Genomic DNA, 26281 nt, shown 5'->3' with positions numbered 1-26281 from the left:
TGTTCTGCTGTTTCTGCTACTAAATGAGAACAAAGAAGTCTGTGTTTCTCTTGGGAAAAGAACCGTGCAATATTATTTTTGCCTTTTCGTTTCATTTTTAGATCGTGAACAGAAAGCTAATTTGACTGCATGCAGATGTACATAAATGTTCTTGGCTTGACAGAATGTGAATAGTATTTTCACACATCTTAAAATGACTTGGGAAAGAGAACCAAAGGACAACTTTTTTTAAAATAAAGTGGTTTATTTAGAATAATCAAGGCAGCGACATAGCACCAATCAGATGGAAATATTCAGACATCACTTTAGTTCTGCACAGAGTGGTTTTCTTTCACGTGTGACCAGCTTATTCTTCTGTTATTATATGCAGCAATTACCGAAGCACCATTTAAATATTTACATGGAAGCAAAATCCCTTTCTTTTATCATGTGTATACTGCAGCAGGGATTATTGTCTCTCATATAGTATGTTAATGAATAACTGTTCTGAACTGGTACATATTTACTGCATAAGTCGTCAAAGAAGTGTAAATGAAATCAGTCTTTTCAAAACGAGTCACTTTCCTTCAGTAGGTTAATTTAAGTTTTCTTTTTCACAGGGGGAGCATCTCGAATAGGCCTCTTAAATAAACAGTTTTGTCTTTCTTTATTTTGCTTTCCAAGTCACAGTCAGCATCTGTTAGCTTGTACATACCTGCAGCTGTTCTGAATTTACTGATCCACATACTCACATGGTATTATTTTTTAATTAAGAGTTATTAGCGCATAATATAAAACATCTGGATTTTCTTAGCTGACTCACGGCTACACCTGGATTTTTTTCCCTCTTGTCCATAAAACATTCCAGATTTCAGAAGAGGAATTTAGAGCTAAGAATGAAGCCCACATGGTCTTGATTTTTTCTGCTGACCAGTCTTAAGAATAGAGAGCATGGCAGTGGATGAAAATAGGAACAAATTATAGAGAGGGGGGAGGGGGCTGCAAAAATCGGGGTTGCTCAGACAATTTTGCTAATCAGCTTCAGTTTGCACCTTGCGCTACCTTCACCAAAAGCCTCTCCTCCTCCCTTTTTGCTGACATCAAACAGAGGGACAAAAGTGCTTTTTTTCTTTGGATGCATGCTGAGAGTGTGAGAAACTCGTCTCCCTGTGGACACGTGACTGACGAGAGGCATTGCGCAGAGGAGGTAGCAGCTGGAGGCGTAGTTTAAAAAAAGGTCAGATCTGATCCCGGTTTAGCTGCGAGCGGATCAAACAGGACTGGACTGATGTCTGAGGTTGTGCTATGCTCGAAGCTGAGGCTGAGTTCAAGTCGACCTGAGCAGGTATGAGAAAAAAAAATGGGTCTGTTTACAGGAAAATGCAGATGAGGATGATTTTATTTTTATGTGAGTGGCTGAGAACATACTTCACCCCAGGTGCTTGTGGTGATGCTTTTCATAGCCCACTGCACTGTTAGAGCTGGTACCTATCAAATAAAAAAGCCACAATGATGTCAGACATATTAGCTTTACTTAATATTCAGTTTGAAGCTTTTATTCACTTGAGCTTCTTACCTAAGTAGTCCTTGTAGTCCTTAAAGTATTTGTGTCTCAAGCTACGTCCATCTGTAATTAAAATCACCGTTATATGCACAAACTGAATGAATGGATAAAGTTCCCTCTGTCAAATACTTGGTTTAATATTTCTGCCAACAGCTTCAATCACACGTTATCAGTTCATCTCGTGGCCGTCTATTCATTTGCAAGGTCACTCCAGCATGTTTATTTCAAGATCTATTTCAAAGGAGAAACCTGGCATCTAACAGCGTGCCATTTGCCAAGATAGAGACACCAGAGCAGAATGCTTGGCACAGCCTGGCATTCTCATCCTGCCCTGTGGCGCTTCAGAGCACAAAGCTTTGAGAGCAGCTCTATCAGACGGTTGTTGTGAAAGTGACATATAGATAGGAGAGAATGTGTGTTAAATTCTACATTTAAAGCCACATCACAATCATGTGAGCGATCACTAAAACATTTAAGTCAAGGGAAATAAAATAATACCAGAGTTGCCGCGCTGCTTGATGCACTGTCCCCTGTTAGGGATGCCAGAGGCTGGGTTTCCTGGATTGATGATGTGGCACTCGTAGCCCGTAGGACAGTGCAGAGGCTCATCTCCATCCTCAGTAGTACTGCAGGCCTCAGCTAGTGGGCAAAAAAATACAAAAACCAACACACTCTGTACACTCTGTATCCAAGGAAACGACAATAAGAAGAGCAAAAGTCATTTTGTGGCACTATATTCTGGCTTTCCTTCAAATAATTAAAAAACAATATTTCCCACAGGAAATGCCAGCATACAAATATAAACTCAGAAAAAAACTCAAAGTTTTAGAGTTGTTTTTTTTTAAAGGAAAATGAGCAGCAAGTCTGCCCTCCTGTTAATATTTGTGGAGCGTTGTATTTGAGACTGGTGGGACTATTACAGTGAAGATGTCTTTACAGTTTGTGATTATTATTGTCACACAGGAAGGGAGGAAAGTGACTTCTGATTAAATATCACTGCACAATATTGCACTGAAAACTCAAAAATGTTCTGCAGATGGATTTTCTGGACTCACATGTGTGTTACCCTTAACTGTTCAGGTGTGTGCCCTCACCTTGCAAAACCTCCTCAGGACCGTCTAGCAGCCAACCGTTACCCCCCAACCATCGAGGCTTGGGCTGCACCAGCCAGTCCAGAACTGCTCAAAACACACACATCCTTAGCTACTGCAATACTCAACAACAATACGAGGAAAAATATAACTTCCTGCATTTCTGTGAACATCAAAATATTGCCAACCAATAATCACTTTAATATAATTTGAAGCCCTATTTTAATTCCAGTCTGCTGGTTCTGCTGACCTGGTGGTGGCTGCACAGACTCCAGGCAGGCATAGATGCAGCCATTGTAGCAGCAGCGTTTGTGGCGCTCGCATTCTGAGTCTGAGCGGCAGCCCGGGACCTCGCAGGCTCGCTCTGGTAACATCTGGGGCGGCGGTGGACACCGGTCATTCTTTTGGTGCTGTGTGGACTGGGGATGATTGAGATACTCGTAATCCTGAAAGAGAGAAAGAAAGACAGATAAATGTCTGAAATATACCATGGATGGGGTCTGTTACTTTGATGCACGATACCCTCTCTTCTTTATTTAAAGTACTGGAACATATTACCCTGGAGGCCAATGTGAGGGCAACACACACAAAAAGAAATAGAGATACCGACTTCAGAATTAGTAGATATTGAGATAGATAGATATATGCTTTTTATTTTTTTAATAACACGGTTAAAAGACAACAGATCATAAAAATGCAGCTCTGGAGTCTGGAGTCACATTAACTTTGCAGGTGTCGCTGTAAACAAAACCATAATAAGTACATTATGGATGTCTCTGTAGGATTTCACATGCTGTTATATAAATGAATTTCAAAATAAAGTAAGTAAAGCTAATCACTGGCCTCCTAATACAAGTTTACTTTGATCAGTTAGTAAAGTTGAAGCACAGTAAGATAAGATAAGATAACCTTAGTCCCACGTGTGGGAAATTTATTTTGTTACAGCAGTGCAGTGCAAAGTTGCATTGAAGAATTAGAGAAAAAACACTGGAATAATATATCTATGAGATACTGTACACAATAGAATAGAATAAAATAAAAATAAAATACTATATACAATCGAATAAAATAGAATACAAATGCTATATACAAGTATAATACAACAATGCCAGAAAAGAGTATTGCGTTTAGTGTTATTGCTATTGCACATGTGTGGACGTGTGTGTTTGATCAGTTGAAGTAAAAGCTTAGTTTCACTGTAGACAGGAAGTATTTTCAGAATAGGTGCTGGCTGTGCTGCATGTATGTAGATTAGACTGGGAGAGTTTCATTCAGTGTAATAATATCTGTGACCACATTGCAACCAGCAGAGGGCGACAATACACCTGAGGGAGCACATCCAGCACGCACTTAGCTGAACTGTGCACAGGAGCGGTGAAGGTTTGATTTCTGCATGCATGCCTGCCTACCAATACCTTAACCTGGATTGGTCAGGTGTTTCAGTGTGGGACCGAACACTTACTTCCCTGGTGAATGAGAGGGAGAAAGTAGGCCACTATGAAGCTGAGCAAAGATCCACTTCACACACAGTTCTGGCAAGAACAAGTGGAGGGAAGTGTTTTGTTTTTTTATTATATTTTTTTGTTCACTGCTGGTATTGAATATCTGATGTTGTGCACCACAGAATAAGTGACCATTCATTGTTCTGGGGGTTTGTGCACATGGAAATTATTATAGCAAAATCCCAAGAAGCACAGCTGCCATCAACTAAACACCAACTCTCATATTTTCTCACGAACTGTATTTACTTTTCTGGATGAAGCGTCAGTGTTTTCTCTCCTTTTAACTGTATCAAAATGAACAGTTTGGTTTAACCTCGGATCCTCCAGAGCGGAGGAACATATTTGGGGAATATTTTATTAATTGGCTAGAGTTTATTTTCTAAACTGGTCAAGGTAGTGCATCTCTGTCAAACTGTTTGTCATGATGTTGAAAGCACACGGTGCAAGAAACAAGTGAAACTGCAGCATCGTTTCTGAATGGGCCAGAGTGCAGATGAAAGCGAGAAAGAGGAATTTGTTTTTGTTTCTTCTTACACTAGATTTGTAATTAGATAATTGGCTTCTGGGTGGCACACGATCATTAAAACTGTGCTGTTTATTTGGCAGGCTTGCAGGCTGTTCCTCCGAACCAACCAGTGAAACACAAAAGACAAATGTTTGGCACTCATGGTGGCACCACAAACACTTTAAAAATGAATTCGTTTCTTCTGGCAGCTGGGAGCTCGGTGGGTGTTTGGTGTACGGGGTGAGGTCGGCGAGATGGAGAGAACGTTGTGTTCTTCGGTTAATTTGAAATTTCGATTATTTTACCGAGTTGAAATGAGATTCCTCTTTTGCCTGATACTTTGGGCCTGAAATTTGTTTCTCATCAGTCGTTTTGACACATGGACAGAAACAGGAAATAACTGGATACCTTAGTAAAGCTTTTCATCTCCAAAGAACAAGAATATTGTTTGTCAGTTTGCTGCGGGTGTTGTCTCTGATGTTAGTCGGTGGTCAGTGATTATTTTATTGCTTTTCTAGTTAAATTCCACTCTAATTTTTATGTGTATGCTGGCCTCATACAGACAGGAGTCTACTGGAGCTCCGTACTCATTCACAGCATCTCTTCTGTGAATGACTGGATAGTTTGCTCAGACTGGATAATTACATAATGATTATTACACTATCTGAACTTATCTTATATCCGATCTGTTCCCAGTGTATCCTGCAAACCTCTCCTACAAAAAGCTCAAGCGTGCCCTTCCTGTTTATTCAACTGCATGCTTTTGTGTGTGTGTAGTTTGAACTTGCTCTTAATTATACCATACAGGCAAAAGTGCACACTGCAGGAGCCATTCACTGATTTATTACAGCTCCCCGAGAACGCTACCATCACCCATGCTGGTTCGGACTGTGCTTTGGTTAAATATCTGTTACTCTTCTTTTACTTTAACCACTTTGTTCTCAGTTGTCATCTCGTGATTTTTCCACTGCTGTACGCCAGAAGGGCTGTCATGCTCTGTTTCTTGAAGTCTATCATAAAATCTCACACACATCTCTCAGATGTTCCACAGTGTTTATTTACACTCCTGTCTGCTGCTTCTCCCCAATAAAGAAACTGCCAGCAGGCTTGTGTGTGATGTTCATGAATATCTGTGGGAATATTTTCCCCTCCATCTATCTATCTGTCACTGTCTGTACTCCATCTCGCTCACTCTTTGATGCTTTCATTTTCTTTCTTCCCCTGCTGTTGGTGTCGAAAAGCAACACGACGGTAGCTTTAAAGTCTGATCTCAGTTGCTGATTCTTTCACTCGTTCCAATTTCTCACAGAGAGGTGATGAGGAGAAGCCACCACGCCTGGCTCCTTAACTGAACTGAAATCTGACCATTTGAAGTAACGACAAAACAAAATCGGAGACAGATACTAACATTTTCTGCTTCGTCTGTGCAAGGATGCAAGTGCACGAGCACACACATGCACAGAAACTTGGATCTACAAACAAACCAAAGAATATATATAGGCTGCTGGTGCAGCCTAGATCTCTCGGTTGAAATCTAGAGGTGATCGAGCGTTTGCTCTGGCTGCACCAGAGTTGTGCAACCTTCCGACTAGCATCCGGGCGTCTGACTCTATTCAATCTTTTAAATCACGGCTTAAAACGTATTTGTTTAATCTTGCTTTTTCTACCGGCTAAATGCTGGCCTTGTTTGCAGAGATTTATTTATTCTTTTAATTTTCCTATCATGCTTTTATTTCCGCTGTGTGTGTCTTGTCGCCATTGTGTTTTGATGGCATAGTTATATTGTGCTATAGTTATATTTTTTCTATTGGTGGCTTTTCCTGTGAACATAATTTTACACTTCTATTTTTTTATGACTCTGTTTATACTTGTGTTAATTTGTTTTATGTTAAGCGCTTTGGCATGTCGTTGGTTTTTAAATGTGCTCTATAAATAAAGATTGTTGTATATATTTCCATGGTGTACACACAGGTAAACGTGTTTGGTCTTTTGGTTAGGTTTCAAGGTTTCATTTTAAATCTGGAAGATCTTCAGCTTTTACTAAATGAAGAAACTCACAGCACACATCTGGTTAGATTTTGTGTTGTGAGACCCAATTTCCTGCTTCTAGAGCAGCTGTCAGTTTGACAGAAAGACAGAAGAGCAAACGCAGCAGGCTAAGTTGTGAGGAAAACAGACAAACTGTAAATCAGTAAGACATGAGAGCTTTAATGAATGATGGGAAATCATGTTGACAGACATCATGTTGGTTTACACAACGTTCTTTCAACAGAAGGAATGTTTGGGATGATTTGGACGGGAGTTTATATTTGAGGTTTGTGGTACTGAGCAATAATCTGCTCCAGTGTTATGTCCAGTAATGTGCTGCTGACCACCAGACTCAGATCTAACTGGAATTAATCCTGCTTTGAGCTGCAGAGTTAAATAGCTGACAGGTCATGTCTCAGAAAAGAAAACAAATATATTCATTAGAATATATTAATAATAACAGAAAAATTATCCCAAATTGTAGATTCTAAGCGAGAATAGTGTTACACTACTATGATATAACTGATGGTTTATAGCTAATGACCAATGGCTGCAGTAGTTTCCTTCATATTGACACTCTGTCCTCTCAGAGCTCTGAGCCTCCACAAAGCAAATCTACATGTTTAAAGTCACCATATTTAAAACTTCACAGCTACAAACGTGGCCTGGTCTTTCTACAGTCAGCGCCTTCCATGCATTTATAAATCCCAGGCTTACAGACTTTTCCCCTTTTACCTAATAATAAACAATAATAATATTACACTTCATTTACAAGCACCTTTCAAAACACTCAGGGGCCCTGTACAGTAAATGAACAAAAACCAAGTAAAAGAGCACTAAAAATAAAGAAGTTAGAAGTAGACAGTGCACATGTGATCACAGGGGGAAAGTAGTTTTAAACAGATGAGTTTTGAGCTTAGAGCAATTGCATACAGCTGGAAACAATATTCCTTGCATTAAAGTGTTCAAACTTTAGCTCTGAAACTGTTTGCATTACAAGACAAGCCATCACCACCAGTCTGCAACATTTACGCCACAAATGTCCACAAATCTCTCAAAGATCAGGCAGCAGTTGCATGCTTATCCTTCAAACACATGACCAGACAAACGCCAGGAAGCCCAAGTGTTTCACGTTCTGCTTAATAGCAGATACTGTCAGAAGGGCCCACATCACTTCACTTAGATGAAACTAAAGATTTATAATGCTACTGTGAGACACTGCTTTGCACACGGGCATGCCCAGGCAGATGTCTGAGCCAGACTGTGTTATGGCTATATGAGACTAAACAATCTGGTTGAGTGGTGGGTGTGTGCAAAGCAAATCTGGAATCTGAAAATCTGGGCAATGATTTGGTAAGAGGGGGATTTCCAAAACTTTCAAACTGAGGCGCTGCTGAGGTATTTATCTCAGACATAAGAGTGGGTCCATTTCCTTTTTGTTCCTTTTAAGCGCTTAAACAGAACAGGCAATCTCCAGCCTGATTAGACAGGTGCTGAAAACTGGCCTAATTCTATTAGCATCTCTATCACTCTGACCATTGCAGCCTTTAGGCCCATTTCTTACCTAAATACTCTGATTACATGTAAATCATTCTTAGACCGGCATGTTTCTATTGAAGCGCAGAGATGGAACATGGAAAGACTGTCATGCAAACACCTTTCTTTCAAAAGATTTACAAGTATACTAAATGATCAACTCTTGGTGTACACAGTGCATGTAGCACTTCTCTTAAATCCAAGTGATACTTTGGTTTTGGGAAAATGTCAGCGTGTTCTATCCATTACTGACCAAAATACATTCTTTAAGGTTAAAACAAACATCTGCCAAAATCTGACCTCCTCTCCTGTATTAATATACGAACCTACTTGCATGTAAAAATTTCGAGACAAAATATCCTTCTGTGGAGTGTGTATGTTAAATACTGCGTGACTATAATTTGTCTTTCTGTATGGCCTTGGCGTTATGAATGAGGCTGAGTGTGTGTATGTGGGAGATTTAAAAAAAAGAAAGATTGCAAGATACCGAGATGAAAAGGTTCAAGGAGTAAAAGGCAAACTCTGTCTATAGAGCTGTCTCAGCATGTTCCAATTACTGCAGCTTTGAGGCAGAGTCCAGACGGACGGTTCTTTTGGCCCATCCTGAGAGCAGGAGGAGACCAGAGAAAGATATTTGAGGGAAAACGGAGGGTGGTGTACTGAGAGAAGCACACGGTCAGCGGGGAAGAGAAATCGGGTCAGAACGAGGGTGGAATGGTAACAGTTACATACAGTATTAGAGAAAGGCTGAAAATGAGAGACAGAGGCCACAAACAAGTCAGAAGGTGAGAACACTGAAGCATGAAAGGTTACAGAGAGGAAAGGCAGCACGCTACAGTGAGCCCTTGTTAGAGATGATCAATCAGCTACACTGAGCTGAGTTAACAAGCGGGGGCCTGGCCTGCAAATTCAGTTCCTGCCCTAATAATCCACTACACACACACACACACACACACACACACACACACACACACACACACACACACACACACACACACACACACACACACACACACACACACACCAACTAATGCTGAACATCCCATATACCCCCCACTGCTCCTATAGAATCATTACTTATTCCAACCTGTTGCACACTCTCTGTTACTCTTCAAAACTCGCCTGTCTGAGTGGATTTTTCATGCATCTATAAATCAAAGCACATCTGCTCTCAAACCGTTTTTTCGCAACGGTGAAAGAAATGTTAAAGTTCTCTCAAGCAAAACACCGACTCTTCTCCAGACTGAACTACGTACTTACTTTGTTACATTTTTGTTGATCTGATTTTTAGCATTTTTTTAAATGTATTTGTTTCAATGTTTCATCTGAAAACTAACAAGCATGCCTATCTCATACAGTTTCCGTTAAAAGCTACAATATTTCCCGATGATAATAAGTGATCATATAAAAAAAGCTAGCATCGTGTGGATTGGGCCTATTTAATCAAAATCATGGTCATTACCTAGCCACAGTTAGCATAGCTGGGACATGTGGGGTGCCACAAATCTAATTTCACGCTCCTGGGTTTGGAAAAGTCCTGAATTAACTTTCAGAGCTGCAATTTGTTGTTTTTCCTCCACGACTTTGGAATTGATATAAAACAAGATATAATATATAACTTTATTTACCAATTTAATCTGATTTAAAATATCCAGCTGGTGATTGTAGAGTAAAAATATCTATTTCTTCCTTTGAGTATAAAACCTGAGTAAATGCACTTTTTCTGTAAATGTGTTTTGTACTATGCCACAACACTATCGGTCATTTTAATCACAGCCCTCAGGCCTACTCGAACACCTCTCACCTCAGACACAAAACTGCCCTGACAGCTCAAAGTGCCTCCCTGTAACCGAGCAGACATTGTACTGCAGTGCTGTGAGCTTTCACCGACTTCCACTTTAAAAGATTCTCTAAACAACCCCGAGACAGAGAAATACACACACTCGTATGTACAGTAGAAAGGTGAGGTTATGTGCCCCACCTTATGGTTGAGTCCTCTTTTCCTGATTCTTCTGGCATCACTTCCTGTGGACAGGACCAACAGGGACAGGAGCACCAGCAAAGAGCCTGGCATGGTCTGTGTTCTGCACATCCCCCTCCTTCTTCTCCTTTATTTTCTCAGAAGTATTCCTTCTTCCTCTTTATTACAGAGATTTACTCGGAGTTTGTCCTGTAGCTGTTTGTAGGTCCTCTGGTTTGTTGCCTTTCCAGCTGAAGCAACAACTCTGGGTGCTCAAGTGCAGCCAGAAATTACACAAGCGCTCTCCCTCCAACAGGTCCTGCCTTTATATCCGGCTGAGGAAAAGTGACGGGCAGAATGACAGAGTAGAGAAAAAGTAGAGGAAAGTACAGAGGGGATGAATAGAGGCAGTACAGGAAAGGAAGGAGAATTGTTAGGGGGAGTAAAGAGGGGAAGGGAGAAACAGCAGCAGTCTGTGCATCAGTTACCGAGAGCTGAAACTGTCTGCTGGCACAGCGTGTGCACATGTCTCTGGAAGAGAGAAGGGGAGGTGAAAGGAGGGAGGGAGGACTGTTGGAGAGGGCAGTGAGTGTGAGACCGCCCCTTGGCCCCTCGTTGCATCTTGTAGCACATCTGGTGATCTTTATGTAAATTTGACAGCATTTTGTCAGCGTGCATTTGTGACTTATTTTATTTTATCTCGTTTCTTTGCACGGGGTTTAAAAAGACTTCACTGCTGGCCTGGAGTTCATACACGCTTTTTTAACTATTAACAGTCCAAGATTGAATTACAACAGAGTTAGGACACACCTGATTCATATGGCAAGGTGTCTGAAATTGCACAAATACACCTAGCTGTCTGAATGAGTGTCCAAGTGTGAATAAATACAAGCTAATGTTTGTTGGCAGAGCACTCACAGTGATTTCAGTGGCATTGATCCATGCACAATAAAAGCATGTGGTGTATTTCAGGGAAAGGGGCCTCTCTGTCTTTTTCTCCCCCCCCTTAAACTAGGACGCCCTTCATCTCAACCCCACCCCCCACTTCCCCCGACTCACCCCACCACCTTACCACCGGACCTTTCTCCCCATTCTTTGCGTCTTGCACTGAAAGGGAGAAAGAATGCTAAGCCGGCACAAATCTCAGTCATTATTAGTTTTACAGAAGCAGAGCCGGTGTCACTGAGAGAGAGGCCCCTGGGCTCACTTACACAAAAGACAAAGTAAAGCAAAAGCAAGGGAGAAAAAAATGAAAATGCAAAGGGTAAGGGGTGGACGACACGGACAATAAGATATGACGATAGTGGAATTTAATGAATGATTTGTTTCATTTACCTTCCATATTTATGCTAAGTTATAATTACACTCCTGGAATGCTGGAGTGGAATTCAGCTGTCCCGTTTACAGCAGTGCTTCCCAGACATGTTCTCACATCTGCATCCTGCCCTTCTTTCTAAAGGTGGAATTTACAGTATAAACGAGTATAACCAAACAAGACGAGATCAGGATACGGTTGAAACAATCCAGCCAGCAGCTACAAGATATAAGAACATATCGCTCTGAATACAGTTAAGTAATAAAACTGCTGGTCTGTGGCAAAAAAAGAGTCTATTGCATCTACTTTTATCTACACTGGGAATCAAAAAGATCAGTTACTGTGGTTTTGAAAGCAAAACATTTTCCCCCTATTTGTTTGATTTTGAATTTCAGTTGCTCTTTTCTTTTTAGCAACACCCCAAGTGCTTTAAATGCACAACAGGTCCGGACTACAGGGTGGCCAGCTGAGCACCTGTAGCCTTGCTGGCATTGCCGAAGCGTGTAAGGCCTTTCCTGGAAAACAACATCAGTTAAATGCATGCATATGTTGCTCCAAATAAGTCCCAGCTCTATATTATTCTGGATACTTTTGGTTGATAACCAGTGTCCATGATTTTCTTTCACACATAATGAAATTTCCAAGTACTTTTTAAATTAAATTCATCCATTCATACTTGCATTTTCTGTCTGCGTTTCTGTTACAGGGAACAGCATCTGAACTATTTTGGAAACAATGTTATATGTGTGTCATCTATATAAGACAGAAATGAGAAAGATAAGGGGCTGGACACCTAAAAGAAAATCTTTGATTGCAGTCTGTTTAGAGACAGGCTCCTCTTGAAAGGCAAAAAAAAAATCCTTTCATCTGACAGCTGTTCTCTGGAGAAAAAGATGCATTGTAGTTGTTTCTGGGAGGATGGAGTGTCTGCAAATCTCTGGGGACTCCATATTAAATCCTCTCTGATTCTGATTAATTCTAGCCTGATTCATGCTGTAATGTTTGGTAGCTCTCCAAAGACAGATGTGGCTCAGCGGACAGAGCAGCCCCTCTTTTTCATGTTTGTACACGAGCAGAGAGTGTGATTTCATAGAAGCCAAAGAGGTAAATGTGTGACATGTGTTTCACAGCAAAGGCCAGCTTGTGCATCTGGACAGAATCTGTGAGTTTCAACAGAGGTTACATTTAAATAGTACCAGTAAGCTTTGTGGTTGGGGTCTACTGTAGCCAAACATGTACACACACCATGCATTCATACCACAGATGCTTGAGTTTCCCTATATAATTCATCATATTTCTTGTTGATACTGGGATTTTTTGCAGTAAATAATGGGATAAAATGTTCATTCCTCATGCTGTTAATCTTAGAGACTGCAGGAGAGGAGTTATTTAGTGCTGACGGTCTTTAACACATTGCCAAAGGCTTCTAGGGATAATATGAACCAATCACTGAGGTACTACAGAAACATTAAGCAGTACAACAACAGCTAGTAAACCTACTCCAATCACATGGACCAACCCTGACGTCTAATGTTTTGTTACCATGATCTTAGCAATAAAGGAATGAGCTTCTGCAGATTCAGTCCACAGAGACTTTATTGCTGACTCTGTGCATTAGCGTCAATGTAAGGAGGACGAAATGCACGGCAACATTTAAATGAACCAAAACCAAAGATTTACCAGATTTTGTGAACATGTGCTAAAGTGATATGTGGAAGAAGAAAATATATTTAAAATTTGTTCTGAAGATTGTTCTTTAATGTGACTTTAATGTTAAATGTGCATCTTTTGCTAAAGCATATAGTTAGGGCTGGACCAGGTGACCCTGAATCCTCCCTTAGTTATGCTGCAATAGACGTAGGCTGCTGGGGATTCCCATGATGCACTGGGTGTTTCTTCTTCACTCACTATGTGTTAACAGACCTCTCTGCATTGAATCATATCTGTTATTAACCTCTGTCTCTCTTCCACAGCATGTCTTTATCCTGTCTTCCTTCTCTCACCCCAACCAATCACAGCAGATGGCCCCGCCCCTCCCTGAGCCTGGTTCTGCTGGAGGTTTCTTCCTGTTAAAAGGGAGTTTTTCCTTCCCACTGTCGCCAAAGTGCTGCTCATAGGGGGTCATATGATTGTTGGGTTTTTCTCTGTATCTATGAAGCGCCTTGAGGCGACTTGTTGTGATTTGGCGCTATATAAATAAAATTGAATTGAAATGAATCTTTGAACAACGTATTGCATTAATTTGGTCATAGAACAGTAACAAGTAAGACAAAGTAATGGACACATTTGTTTCACCTGAAGATGGTCCAATTGATCATTTACCTTCTATGTTGGAAAAAACATGGATGTTGGAACCAGAATGGCTGAAAATGTAATTATTAAAACATTTCTGAAATAGTTTAGTGACAAATAAACTGACAGACAACATGCCATTTGTGGAGTTATGCAGGGGTGAAACCAGCTTTGCGAGTGAATAGATCATTTATCTTTTTGGTGTGGCTTTTAATGTTTATTAGCTTTTTGTGTGGGCTGCGTTTGTATCAGTGAGCTGAAGCCTGAAGCTGAAACTTGTCAGATTATTCATTTCTAATCAGGCCTGTCAGTTGGGGTCAGAGGGTCAACGCAAGAGGTCACAGGTCAGCTGCGATTGGTTAGTTTGAACTCGGCTGCTGAATGTGGTCAGGAGTCAAAGTTCCACTTGGATGAGCTTTAACCCCCTGACACACGCAGTACATATGACAACAATTAGCGGAAAATTCTGATAATAAATTGTGTGTTTGGTAATTAGATGATCACGCTACATGATTTCATCCTGCAATGCTGTGCCAGAAGTGACAGAAGGATACCCGAGCTTTGTTGCACTTGTACAGAGCAGAGGGCAAGTTTTTACAGCACTTTAACTCTTTAATGTCCTCCTTTTGATGTTGTGTACATCAAACGGCAATAAAAGTCCACCTTGTTTTATTTTTCACTAAGTCACATTGAAAAAGGTCCAGCAGGCTTTCGCTGCTTCCCAGCATTTGGTTTTAATGTGTCTGACAGAATGTAAACTCTGAGGAACCAGTTGGGATCAGTTACACAAATCTGTGACTTAATTGCAATTTTACTGATTGTTCTCATGTGTTTGCTTTTTTGTTTTCTAGTTTGAAAACTGAACTTTAGCAAATGAAGCAAATATTATACTACATGCAAAGATTGGCCTTTGATGTGCGTGATCTTTATCTACTATAACACACATACACACACATATGCACGCACACACACACAATTTATTATTATTAAGTGTATTTAAACATGTAGTCGGGATAAGGACGAGCAGCTGAAGTTCAAACTGAGCATCAGAATGGGGAGAAAGGTGATTTAAGAGGTCAGATTAGAATGGCCAGGCTGCTTGAAGATCGCTAACTCAATTAACCTCTGATTAAAGCCAAGGTATGCAGCACATCTAATCTTGAAGCAGTTGGGCAACAGTAGAAGACCACACTGGATGCCGCTCCCGTCAGCTAAGAACAGGAAACAGAGGCTCACTTGTGGGATTGCAGTGGCATTCCTTCTAATTTGCTAAACGAGCCACTGATGAGCTCCAGTAACTAAAGTCTGACACAAATGACAGGAGATGTAATTCAATTTTAAAATGCCAACTTTGCAATGATCATAATTACATGGTAGAAAAAACATGAGCTCCCAGGTATATCGTAGCTCTTTGTCCAAGTCCACATGATGCCACTCGTTAAAGGGAGCATTAACATTAACAAACAGTCAAAGGCACAGATACTTGCTTATCTTTATATCTCAGTCAGGCCATATCTTATCTTAAGGACCTCATAGCAGCATATCACCACGATGGAGCACTTTGCTCTCAGACTGCTGGTTTACATGTGGTTTATAGGGTGTTTAATGGAAGAATGGGAGAGCAGTCACCTTTCTCTGCTTCTCCCTTCACCTCTTTTCACACTCAGTGTGCATGTAATCATTAGTTATTCATAAACTCCCCGTCTTCCTCCCGTCATCCCTAACCGGTCGTTGGAGATGGCCTCACTGAGCCTGCTTCTGCCGGGAGTTCTTCCCTGCTAGTGTCACTGAATGCATGCTCACAGGTGGTTTGGTTATTGGGGTTTTCGCTCCGTTATTGTCTTTAACTTACAATATAAAGTGAGTGTTGCGATTTGGCACCAGATAAATAAAACTGAAATGAGCTGAGCTTACATCATGGATGTACAGCCAACAAATCTGCAGCAGCTGTGTGAACCTGCCATGTCAGTATGGACCACAGAGTCAGGAATGTTTCCAGCACCTTGTTGAATCCACGCCATGAGGAATTAGAGTAGTTCTGAATGCAAAAGCGGGTCTAACCCAGTATTAGCATTTTGATGAAGTATCGGGTCGGTGCATGTTATAAATAAAATCTTGCTTCCTTTGTATGGCACTTAAAGGTTTACTATTTAAGAGTGTTAGAGATACAGCAACACACTGATGATTTAAAGCATGGCAGCTGTTTAATACTGTGGGTTAGCGCAGGAAGAAGATCAAGGTGGAAAGATAAAAAGAGGGTGCGGGGCGGAAGAGCTGCAGATAAAAGGAGAGGAAGGGTTTGTGATAGATGACAGACAAAAAGGCATTCATGACGCCCAAACAGTTACTCCCCTTCAGTACTGTCAGTAACCTTAAAATCAGAAAAAGGCTGTTTTTATTTACAAAAGATTTAATCGCCTGCAAACTGAACGTTTATTCAAGGCAGGGAGCGCGTCAAACAAACTCCAAATTCACGTGTGTTCGTTATTCAAACTTCTAGGCTGTGTGTTTGGTTTTTTAAGTCTGTTGTAGTCTAGAACATTCCCCTGAAAGTACTACAGATATCTTGTGACATCTCAAATCAACTAAAATCAAAAATCTGCTCATGTGTACAGCTTTGATATGTTTTAGTAATGATTTCTGTGCACACTGTGAGCTTCTGTTTGCTATAAATCTTAATTAATCTAAACCCTTTTTAGCTGTTTCATTAATTTCTCATTATCAGGACGACTTCTCACTGATGTGATTCTGCTCGATTTCCTTCTGTTCACTAAAATATCACGATACTGTATCCTCTAACACAGGGGTGCCCAATCCCGGTCCTCGAGAGCTACTATCCTGCAGCTTTTAGATGCATCCCTACTCCAACACAGCTGAATCAAATGAATGGCTTGTTATCAGGCCATTTGATTCAGCTGTGTTGGAGTAGGGATGCATCTAAAAGCTGCAGGACGGTAGCTCTCGAGGACCGGGATTGGGCACCCCTGCTCTAACAGCTCCAACCTGCAAAAAGTCTGATGTGTGAGCTCACTCTGAGAGCTTCCCCCGGCATACAGTAATTGGTTCTTTTCTGTCTTTCTGCTTCCTCTTGTCGTTTATTTATGGTTGATTGCCTACTGCTCTACCTCATGTGCTCCACCTTAGTTTTAAGTTTCCCTTTTTGTCCAAATTAGTTTCTCATCTCTCAGATACAGTTGTCTTTTTTCCCTCCCTCTTGCCTCACAGCTCTTCTCATCCTGCAACTAAAAACTTTGAACTCGGATAGCTGTGCAGAATTCCTCACCGTGACCTACAGGTCGAAAAAGAAGAAGAAAGAAACTCATTCAGTTTCTATAGCAACTCACAGCTCAGACGTTCTACTGTGGGGTCAAAATGTCCAGGAGGTGCTTCAGTAACTCATGTTAGACTTCAAAGCTCTTCGTGTGGAGATGATGCTGAAAGGGTCAGATTTAGGCTGCCTCAGGTCACTGCTCTCCGCCTCGCACACTCTCTCTTTCTCTTTTTACACACATCCCACCGACGAGGTCTTTCCCTCATATACATGAAGAAAACACCGTATTTATTGTGACTGAATTGTTTAAATGTAAAAGTCGACTTATTAGGTTGCAGTGCACTTTACACCACATCTGGTCCATAGTTCTGAAGAAGCTGCAAAGTCTATATGACCTCTGTAACTAATATCCTATCTCATGTAATGAATAAGTCTGGATATTTTATCTGGATAAGATGTCTGATTGCAAATCATAGTCAAATTACCAACATGCTGCTGGGTCATGTTCTTCTCTTGGTACACTGTGGGTCCTCGGTATTGACTAAACATCATTTATATTCCAAAAGCTGATCACGAAGCTCAAATCATCCACACTGGTAAACTCGAATTATTCAAACTACGTAGAGATAATCCTGCAGAAAAACATTTCTTTCACAGTATCACTGTCACAGGCTTTTGCTTTGTTGTTTTTGATTGGTTGTAAAAATGAGGCAGCCTGTGGGCGGATGCCAGCAGAGCGAGAGAAACTTTCTGCTGGGCTCTGACGGACATTGGAAGGACTTTTGTCTGTTGTGCTCCGTGCACAAGTGTCAAAATAGGACGGGGGACAGAATGAGGTTTTCACAGCCACAACGATGAGCTGGTGAAAATTTGGAACAACGTGTAACTGCATGGCTCTCATATGGTCTGCAAATCACTGGTTCAATAAACCAGTCCTTACACTGAAAATGAAAACTGCATAACCCGCCCTAGTTTCTGATTTTACTGGTCTGAAAATGCACATTTGTTCAGTTCAGAAAACAATAACCGTTTCCTGACGATAGGTAGTCGCATCCGTCTCTTGGCACTCAACCACGGCGTACTGTGTGCCTGCGAGTGTGTGTGAATGAATGTGTGTGTTTGGTTTTCATGTAGAGCTCCTATGAAACATGGATTAGGTCTTTGTTCCTGTCTGGTAGATCAAAGCTTTGTGGTATTCTGAGAGCAGCTCTCTTGTTGTGGCGAGTTTTCATTTCTGTAGCCTTTTGCCTTTGCTGTGTGTGTTGGCCTGTGTGAGTCTGCATATCTTGTGCCTCTTAGTGTGGGGGCATTCCAGTGTGGGCCACTGCTTGTAAACCTCACTTTGGATCTCGTTATTACAGGTTTATGAAGAGGGATGTATTTATTTACACTCGTTACTGTGTGTTTGCATTACTGCAGGGTTTGCATGTACCAAAAATTGTACAGCATAGGACAGGAAAAAATCCCGGTGGGTTTCAAACTCCAATGTTGAAGCTTTGAATAGTTCAGATAACGTCTGGGCTGTTTACAAGGGGCCTGAAAGTAAAGGAGAGGATGCTTCACACAGTTTAGGATTTCATACAACTAACTGCAACTAATTTTTTCCCCCCCAATAGTCTGTAATCCTCTCTGTGATCTGTATGTATCAGCATTTTCAGCTCAGTGCTGCAGTTAGGAAGGCTGCAAATGCAATAGCAGTATCTTGTCACTGGAGGGAGCCATAGTTGCATTTTAAAAGTAGCGGCTCCGCACTCGTCCATGCAGACACATCATCCATACAAGGATTAAAGACGTTCAGTAACAAAGTTGTATTTATTAACATATGAGAATGACCTTGTGAACGGTCAGGTCAAATCTTATCATTACTACAGCTTTGTGCAGACGAGTCAGCCCAGTGTTTTCTACCAGTGCTTCGGGGAGCGTACAAAATGCTCGTCAGTCTATTGGTACAAAAAGCATTGAGCATTCAGTTAAAAACGGTTAGCCCTTTCATGTGTTTCTACTTGCTCTTTCTTGAAATTAATCTCAAATGCATCTTTAAAAAACCCCAATACATTTGTTCCTATCCACTGACTGCAAACACGCCTGCAGGACTGACACTGCTAACACTGAAAATAACAAAAACGAGACAGATCGCTTTGTAAAATTGTGCTTTGTGAAAAGTAAACAGAGGGTTGCGAAGTGTTTATATCAAAATGACAAAATGACAATTTCTTTATTTCCAGTGGAAATTTTGTGTGACGTTTGTGTACGTAAAAGCAACATATGGCAGGGTGACAGTTTTTGACGTTTAACTTGCCAGTCCTTGCTTTCTTCTTTTTCCTTTTTTGATGGCAATCTTTGGCTCAGTCACCATTTTAAACTCACCAACTGCAGAATATCATGTCATGTCCTGCTCCTCTTTTTCTTCCCCTCCTAGACTTTGTCCTTTGTTGTCCTTGTGTGTACTCTGGCTCTTGTTAGCTGTGCCCTGACCTCTTCGGTTCGTTATGTGGAGGAGGAGCAGGAACAAGGCAGAGACAATGAGAGACACCCCTGCCATGAGGAAACCTGTCCCATAATCACTCATCTTGTCAATGAAGAATCCTAAAAGGAAAAGTAGAAGGTGGACAACATCTATTCATCACTGGAATTCACCTGCGCTGTCAAAAAACCAACAAACACAACAATGTTTAAGCTATGTTATTGTTCATGAACAAGCAAAAGACTGAGGCAGAAATTGGATTGCACTAACATTAGGTTCATCCTAAGGCAATGAAGCCAGCGACGCACATGAAGGAAACATAAATAGAATCTTTGATGCATCCTCAAAATCCATCAAGTCTCCGGTCATCAAAGTAGTAGAAGTAGTTAGAAATAGCCTCTGTGTCAGAGGAACCATGTTAAGTTAAAAATAGGACACCACTGGCTATATTTGCATCTACTTCACTTCAATGAGCATTTAACTATATTTGAGGTCAGTTTCAGCCTTGAGCGTGTTCTTTAATTCAACATTTAAATGTGGGGGGTGTCACTTTTATCCAAATTAAGAGATTTTTAGGGAGTTAAATAAATAAAAAGATTCTTTAAATGTCAGCAGGAAAGTAAGAAACTGGGGGAGGACTGAAAAGTATTTGTTGATATTTTTCTATGCAACATTTTCTTTTGTTTAAAGAAAAATCAAATAACCATAAATCTTCCACCAAAGGCAGCGTATCTGTCTGTCTGCATGCCAAATCACACCGGATGTTTTCTAATCTCTATTAACTGCTTTTCTTTAGTGTTGTGTGTGAATGTGAGTCACAACCTCCATAATCAGGTTAAATCCTCGCTGATTTGGGAGGCGGGGCTCATGGTATGTGTTGGTTTGCACAGAGAGAGGAGAGGAGCAGAAAAACATTTTACTGTAATTTAGTTCAAGAAATGCCTTTTTAATTAAATTCGCAGACAGATTACTGGAGATGTATGATGGCATATTTGCAACTCGTTTAAATATATCTTGGCAAGGTGGTGAGATGAAATAGCTGAAAAAAGGACACATGCACTTCCAGTTAGGCGTCTATTTGCCATTTGTCATCTCTTTGCTCTTTTTTTCTGCTTTGCATGCATAGTTACTGCAGCTGCTGTTGCAATGCAGTGTAACAGAAGGAAAAATCAGTGGGAAAGAGCCTCTCTTTAACAAGAAAAAGACATATTTGGAAGCGATCAGCTGTAAAATAAACATAAAGTAGCATCATAATGTGATTTTTACCCACTTGCCCTCTAAATACAAAAGAAAGTGTAAATAGAATAACAAGGATTCTGTCAGATGGACATTTGATGAAATCCATTATTAATTGTAAAGCAGTACTGAATGTAAGCAAGGTATCAAAATCTCATTTGATTCCACTGAGCTTCAGTGCGCTGCAGTTACATCGTAGAAAAATGCATAAGCACAACCACTGTGTAAGACTTTATGTATTGGATAATGTGAGGGGACACTGCGACCTTGAAATGTTTCTAAAGCTTTGCAAATAGAAATGTTAATATAAAGCAACAATTCAATAATTATACCTTTTAGTTTGCAGTCACAACACCTAAATGGATGAGTTTCACAGCAACAACATAAAGTTAAAAATCCATTTCTTTTGTGATATTCACAGAAGGTTGAACATGTCTGTTGTTTTTAGTGTTCACTATAAAAACTCACCAGCAATAGGTGGTCCAAGCAGGCCTCCGCTGCTGCGTATAAGCATGAAGAACCCCAGTGCACTTCCGAGCCTCTGGATGCCCACAACCTCAGCCAGCACAGTGATGTGAATGGCAACCGTTGCACCATACACCAGCCCGTAAACTGCACTAAAAGCAACCAGCTCTGAAAACGAGGTAGCCAACGGGCATAGCAGTAACACTGTACCCAGCAGAATCACTGTAGCCGTCAGCTGCTGCACCTGGAAATGGGAAACAGTGCATTAGAGTGTTTCTTAGTTTCAGACTAGAGGGCTAGTTACATTTTTTTTCTCAATGAGTCGCCGGGAACATCCCAAGTATCGATGCATTATTTACCTTTCCGTAGATATTAAGTTGTAATGATTTACTTATTGTTTCACCCATCACCTACAATATTTCTTGCTCAACAGGCATATCTGTTTGATCTGTAATACTGTTAATAAGAAGCACTTTGCTATCATGTGATTTTCAAAGTATGGTTCTAGGTCTGGTTCATTATTACATTGAACGCACCGTCTCTGTCAGTCTCAGGTTTGCCACCCAGCCAAAAAACACTCTTCCAAAGAGGTCCAGCACTGCAGAGATGGACATAAGAGCAGCTGCCTGGTACTCCTCGATCCCTTTACTGTGGGCATAGGGAACCAGGAACAGAGCTGGGGCAAAGAAACCCAGAGCAGCAAACACCCCAAACATAGAGTAGATCATGAACTGAGCATTTGTAATGAGGGTATAATCTACATACAGAAGAATTTTGTTCTTTAGTTCAGTCCACTTAGTTCTGCTGGTTGATTCTTCAGTCATATCATGTTTGTCACTGGGATCTTCAAAACATAGTTCCACTCTCCACTCATCAGCATCCTCCAGCTCTTTCCCTACATGGCAGCTGGACTTGACCTCATCCAAGTCCTCTTTAGAGACTGATCTGATTTCCAAGCTTTCTTCTGCAGCTTTTATCTCACTGCCATTAGTAGGATCTTTGGTGGCTTTCAGGGGCCTCAACAACATCCCACTTACGCACAGGTTAAGCTGCAGACCCCCTAAGATCAGCAGAGCACCTCTCCAAGAGAAGCTGTCAATCAGCAGCTGAAATAAAGGGGTGAGGACAAAGGTAAAAATGCATTCTCCTGAGCTGGATAAGGCATTTGCCACCGGGCGCCTCTTCTCAAAGTAATAGCCCAGCATGGTCACTGTGGGCGTCCACGTTAAAGCGTAGCCAAATCCTGTAGCAAAGAAAAACAGCAAATATGATATTTTCTGTGTTGTGTTTTCGGTTGGTTTTGTGTGCATTGTATCACCTACCATTTAGAAACCCTACTGTTAAGTAGAGTTCAGTGAGGTTATTGGCAAAAGCCCCAAATACAACTCCTAAGCTGCACATCAGACCCCCCGTTATCACTACAGCACGATGGCTGAATCGTGCGCTGAGTGCAGATGCCACTGGAGCTGCAAATGGACACATAGGACATACTCATATAACTGATTCCATAACAACATTTACACACTTCATAGTATAACAGATGCTTTTTAATCTGTTCTGTAACTTGCTTAGAATTTTAATCGTCGACTTAAGAGTGTCCTTTATTGTCCAGCTATATAATTTATATAACCAAACTATCCTAACAGTTGGGTTCAAAATTATATCTTATTATTTTGAGTACTCTCCTGGTAGTTTTGTGATTAATGCAGTAGAATTCATTCAGCATGAAAAGAACCGGGTGTCAAATGTTTAACCATTTTTTAAATTGTAGAAGTGCGACACCTGGTGGCCATAACTTAAAAAGTGGAGGGCATTTAAAGGGTAAACGCATCGAGATAATACTGTCAAAATAGGAAAATGTGTCAGGATGCTCCGATGTCTACTCTCACCACACTCGCTTCCATACGCTTGTATTAAATACAGACATGCTTAAGATTAAAAACTTGCTGATAGTTACCTACAATGTGAATGGTAGCCACCGCAATAGAGGTGATCCACGATGTACCTGTTGCTGTGGTTTCAAAGTATCGATGTATCTCAACGTAGAATACACCAAATGCTTTAATGACCCCAAAGGTCAGACCAAAAACTAGAAAGCAGGAGAGCAGGATGAACCAGGCGTAGCCCCCGTCGGGGGCTGCAGCTGCCGCCATGGTTATCCTTCTCCTCTGAGCTCTCGATGCAGAGTCCATGTTCACTTGCGCTGGCTCCTTAAACAGTCAAATATCTACAGGGAGAAAAACAAGTATGTTATTATTTATTTATTTTTTTGGGCGCTTTTACATTTGATGTCAAATTGTTAAGCAAGATATTAATTTCCATAAGAGACTTTAATTTGTAAACAGATATTGGCTGGTGTCTCTGCACTGAAGATATTCAGAACAGCTACTAAATTTGAATGATGTTCTTGTTTAATTTCAGATGCAAATCAACATATTTTGGACACGAATACATTAAACAGAAAGACTTATCTGGATACCTCTGGCTAAAATTTGTCAGTACTAAGTGAAAAAGTTACCTTCTAAGTACAGTACCCAACTGCTGTACTTAATATATGAAAATGTACATCATGATGTCAGTGAACAGAATTACTAATGCATGCAACAACAAGACCAGCCCAGGTATGTCTGAGAGCCAGAGCTGCGATTCTGTCTCCAATAACCATTTAGTCCCTAAAAACAGAGCAACTTCAGCAACCTCGCACAGAGCACTGTACTTCGAAAGTGTAACAGTACAACCAGGCAACCACCCTTAGACTCAAGTTCCCCTGCTGTCATCAGTTTGATAAGTGGTTAAGAAAATATATGGGTGGATATATTTGAGTAATATGTACCTGGCTCGTGTACAGAGCGCTGACAAAAACTCAGAGAAGCTTTTATGATGAACTGGGATCCCACATAAAGTTTCATTTCCAGGTGTAATGGAGAAAATCCAGATAGGATGCAAAATCTTGTGGAAGTCAATACCAGGTTTTTGATTCTAATAGTTTTTCCCTCACATAAACACTCACTGAGCGAATGTTGATTCCTAGGTTAAGAGTTTAGTTCCAGCTGTAATTCCCACCAAGCAATACTGACCGATGATAACGATGACTTGTGTGGTGCAGTTGGATAACACTGACAATGTAACTTTGGTCATGAGACAGTACATACAGTCCATTTACTTCCTTTGATGTCTGCCTCAAACTGACCACCACGTGTGTCCACAAGACTAAAATCTCGAGGGCTGGATTAGTCTTTGTCTAAGCAGCATTTCATTTCAATAAGCCATACTCACTCTGCCTGCTGAATCAACTAAACATGAAACATTTGTCATAAATCGAGACATTCAACACCTCTTTATTCCAACCAGCGTTTAGTCTGAAAAAGGACATTTTTCATCTTTCTCTGCGTCTGTCCAAAAAGGACAACAGTAAAGTGCGTCTATTGTTAGTTATTTGTCTCTTGGTCTCTTTGGACGACAGTCAGAGCACAATTTATCACACATGATAGGATTTAGCTCAGTTCCCTTTTCTGCTGATGAAACATACATAACACAAAAACCGATAATGAAACTGCACAGAGTGCATAGAGAACAGAGGATTTTCATGCATTTCAATTATGGAGATTATTCACCTTCTGTGGGATTTGAATGAAAGAGGTCTGAACCTAAATCCAGATCATGACCCCAACAGCTCAACAACATTATAAGATGAGATGAATGAAAGTGTAATTCAAAGCATTAGATTTTACATGTGATCCATGTAAAATAATATTGCTACCTTACTTTTCTTGGTCAGCATGAAGCCATGATGTTCCTCCTGTGGGGCAGCCGTCCAAGCTTGGTGGGATTTGTTAAGCATAAGCGGCTTGTCACATGCTGAGGTTGTAGTGGTGTTACTCACACAGGAAAAGATGCAGCTCGTCTTCTCGTGTTAGAGGTTAAAAGGTGCAAAAGTCAAGCATGGACAATAAGTGTAAGAAAAGGGGTTAAGTAAAGGAATCAAGGAGATAGGGAATAAAATACAGCAGAGGATTAAATATGATGTAAAAGGTTAAGAGCAACATGTGAACAGCTAACCTGGATAGACCTTTGTACCTCACGGTTCCTGGACATGTTGAAAACAAAGACACATGCAGGGCAAAGTTTTATTAAACTTGTCTTATCAGCTGTTTGGTGAACGTGTTTGTGCGTGTGTGTGTGTGTGTGTGTGTGTGTGTGTGTGTGTGTGTGTGTGTGTGTGGGGAGTAACACCATAAACACAATCATGCGTTTCTCTGTAACATTTAATATCAATGACTAACTAACAACAATCAAAGGTGGAAACAATGTATCAGTAAATCAGTTAAGAGCTTCATATTAGAGAACTTAGTTACTTCAGTTTACTCAGAACTTTCTGACCACGAGTGTGACGCGTCCATCATGCAGTTAACAAATCACTACGATACGTTCAAACGCATGTTCTCATTTGCTTCTCAATCAAATCCCCAAATCTGACACTTGTTTGTAACATCCTGGGTTTTTTAAAACCACGATTTTGCCTTGCGTGCTACTTTTAATAGAGCAGTATCATTCAATAGGGAAGATGTTGTGTGTTTCAACACCCCTCAAATACATGTACATTCTGACCGCAACATAATGAAATCTGTAAAAAAAAATAGACAAATAAAGACAGACCATATTAATGTGGTCCATGATAACCACCCACACATGCAGATAAAGCTACAAGCTCAGACAACTGAGACTGTATTCTGCGCCGGGCACGTCAAAACACAGCTGAGAGCTCAGCAAGTCCTTTCACAAGTGATATGTTTGCTCTGTTGCTGCCTTGCAGACAGTCAACACGACTCCTCTGATCAATGCGTCATATACCAAAGAGAAAATGGCAAGGTTGGTTAAAAGGTGCCCGGAGTGCACGCTTGCTCAAAGCAACACTTGTTTATACCATGTAAAAGTAAAAAGATATGATCCCATCAAAAAGGTCATCCCATGATTAGTAATGGATTCCTTCAAGGGAAAAACTAAAGATAAATATATTTTTTTTTATTTCAAATGAAAATACTTAAATTAGCTAACTGAGTTTTGATTCATGAG

At 40.7% G+C, this 26281-nt stretch overlaps 2 protein-coding genes across 2 annotated transcripts; both read right to left on the bottom strand.

The window, feature by feature from the left end:
- Positions 1-232: 232 nt before the first annotated feature.
- wfdc1 (WAP four-disulfide core domain 1) lies at positions 233-10716 on the bottom strand. The gene is made up of 7 exons (XM_086297953.1): positions 10187-10716; positions 2885-3080; positions 2638-2721; positions 2042-2182; positions 1556-1606; positions 1408-1467; positions 233-1316 (listed from the first exon to the last, which is right to left on the bottom strand). Exons 1-6 carry the CDS (start codon positions 10295-10297, stop codon positions 1409-1411), a joined length of 642 nt encoding a protein of 213 aa, XP_086154079.1. The 5' UTR covers positions 10298-10716; the 3' UTR covers positions 233-1316; position 1408.
- An 8210-nt stretch (positions 10717-18926) lies between these two features.
- Positions 18927-25286, bottom strand: LOC147324288 (monocarboxylate transporter 13). Its single transcript, XM_086302324.1, has 6 exons — positions 24974-25286; positions 23166-23435; positions 22531-22674; positions 21745-22451; positions 21212-21452; positions 18927-19629 (listed from the first exon to the last, which is right to left on the bottom strand). The coding sequence occupies exons 2-6, from the start codon at positions 23398-23400 to the stop codon at positions 19424-19426; spliced, it is 1533 nt and encodes a 510-aa protein (XP_086158450.1). The 5' UTR covers positions 23401-23435; positions 24974-25286; the 3' UTR covers positions 18927-19423.
- Between the last annotated feature and the right edge of the window lie 995 nt (positions 25287-26281).

Source organism: Aulonocara sp. 'chitande type north' Nkhata Bay, linkage group LG7, assembly GCF_057382095.1.
Source record: "Aulonocara sp. 'chitande type north' Nkhata Bay isolate Kocher_YH1m ecotype deep benthic linkage group LG7, A_spYH_male_GT1.1, whole genome shotgun sequence".
In the NCBI taxonomy this organism is placed as follows: Eukaryota; Metazoa; Chordata; class Actinopteri; order Cichliformes; family Cichlidae; genus Aulonocara; species Aulonocara sp. 'chitande type north' Nkhata Bay.
The sequence above is the reverse complement of the archived record's forward strand: the minus strand, read 5'-3'. Positions and strand labels throughout refer to the sequence as shown.

What these genes read in the sequence shown, in the direction of transcription:
- wfdc1 (XM_086297953.1), bottom strand. Translation starts at nt 10,297, where the DNA reads ATGTGCAGAACACAGACCATGCCAGGCTCTTTGCTGGTGCTCCTGTCC. An exon ending in AAAGAGGACTCAACCATAAG is followed by an intron (nt 3,081 to 10,186) that starts GTGGGGCACATA and finishes TCTCTCTTTCAG; the next exon opens with GATTACGAGTATCTCAATCA. An exon ending in CAAGCAGCGCGGCAACTCTG is followed by an intron (nt 1,607 to 2,041) that starts GTATTATTTTAT and finishes TTTTAATTACAG; the next exon opens with ATGGACGTAGCTTGAGACAC.
- LOC147324288 (XM_086302324.1), bottom strand. Translation starts at nt 23,400, where the DNA reads ATGGACTCTGCATCGAGAGCTCAGAGGAGAAGGATAACCATGGCGGCA. An exon ending in GGCTACCATTCACATTGTAG is followed by an intron (nt 22,675 to 23,165) that starts GTAACTATCAGC and finishes GTCCATTTGCAG; the next exon opens with CTCCAGTGGCATCTGCACTC. An exon ending in AACAGTAGGGTTTCTAAATG is followed by an intron (nt 22,452 to 22,530) that starts GTAGGTGATACA and finishes TCTTTGCTACAG; the next exon opens with GATTTGGCTACGCTTTAACG.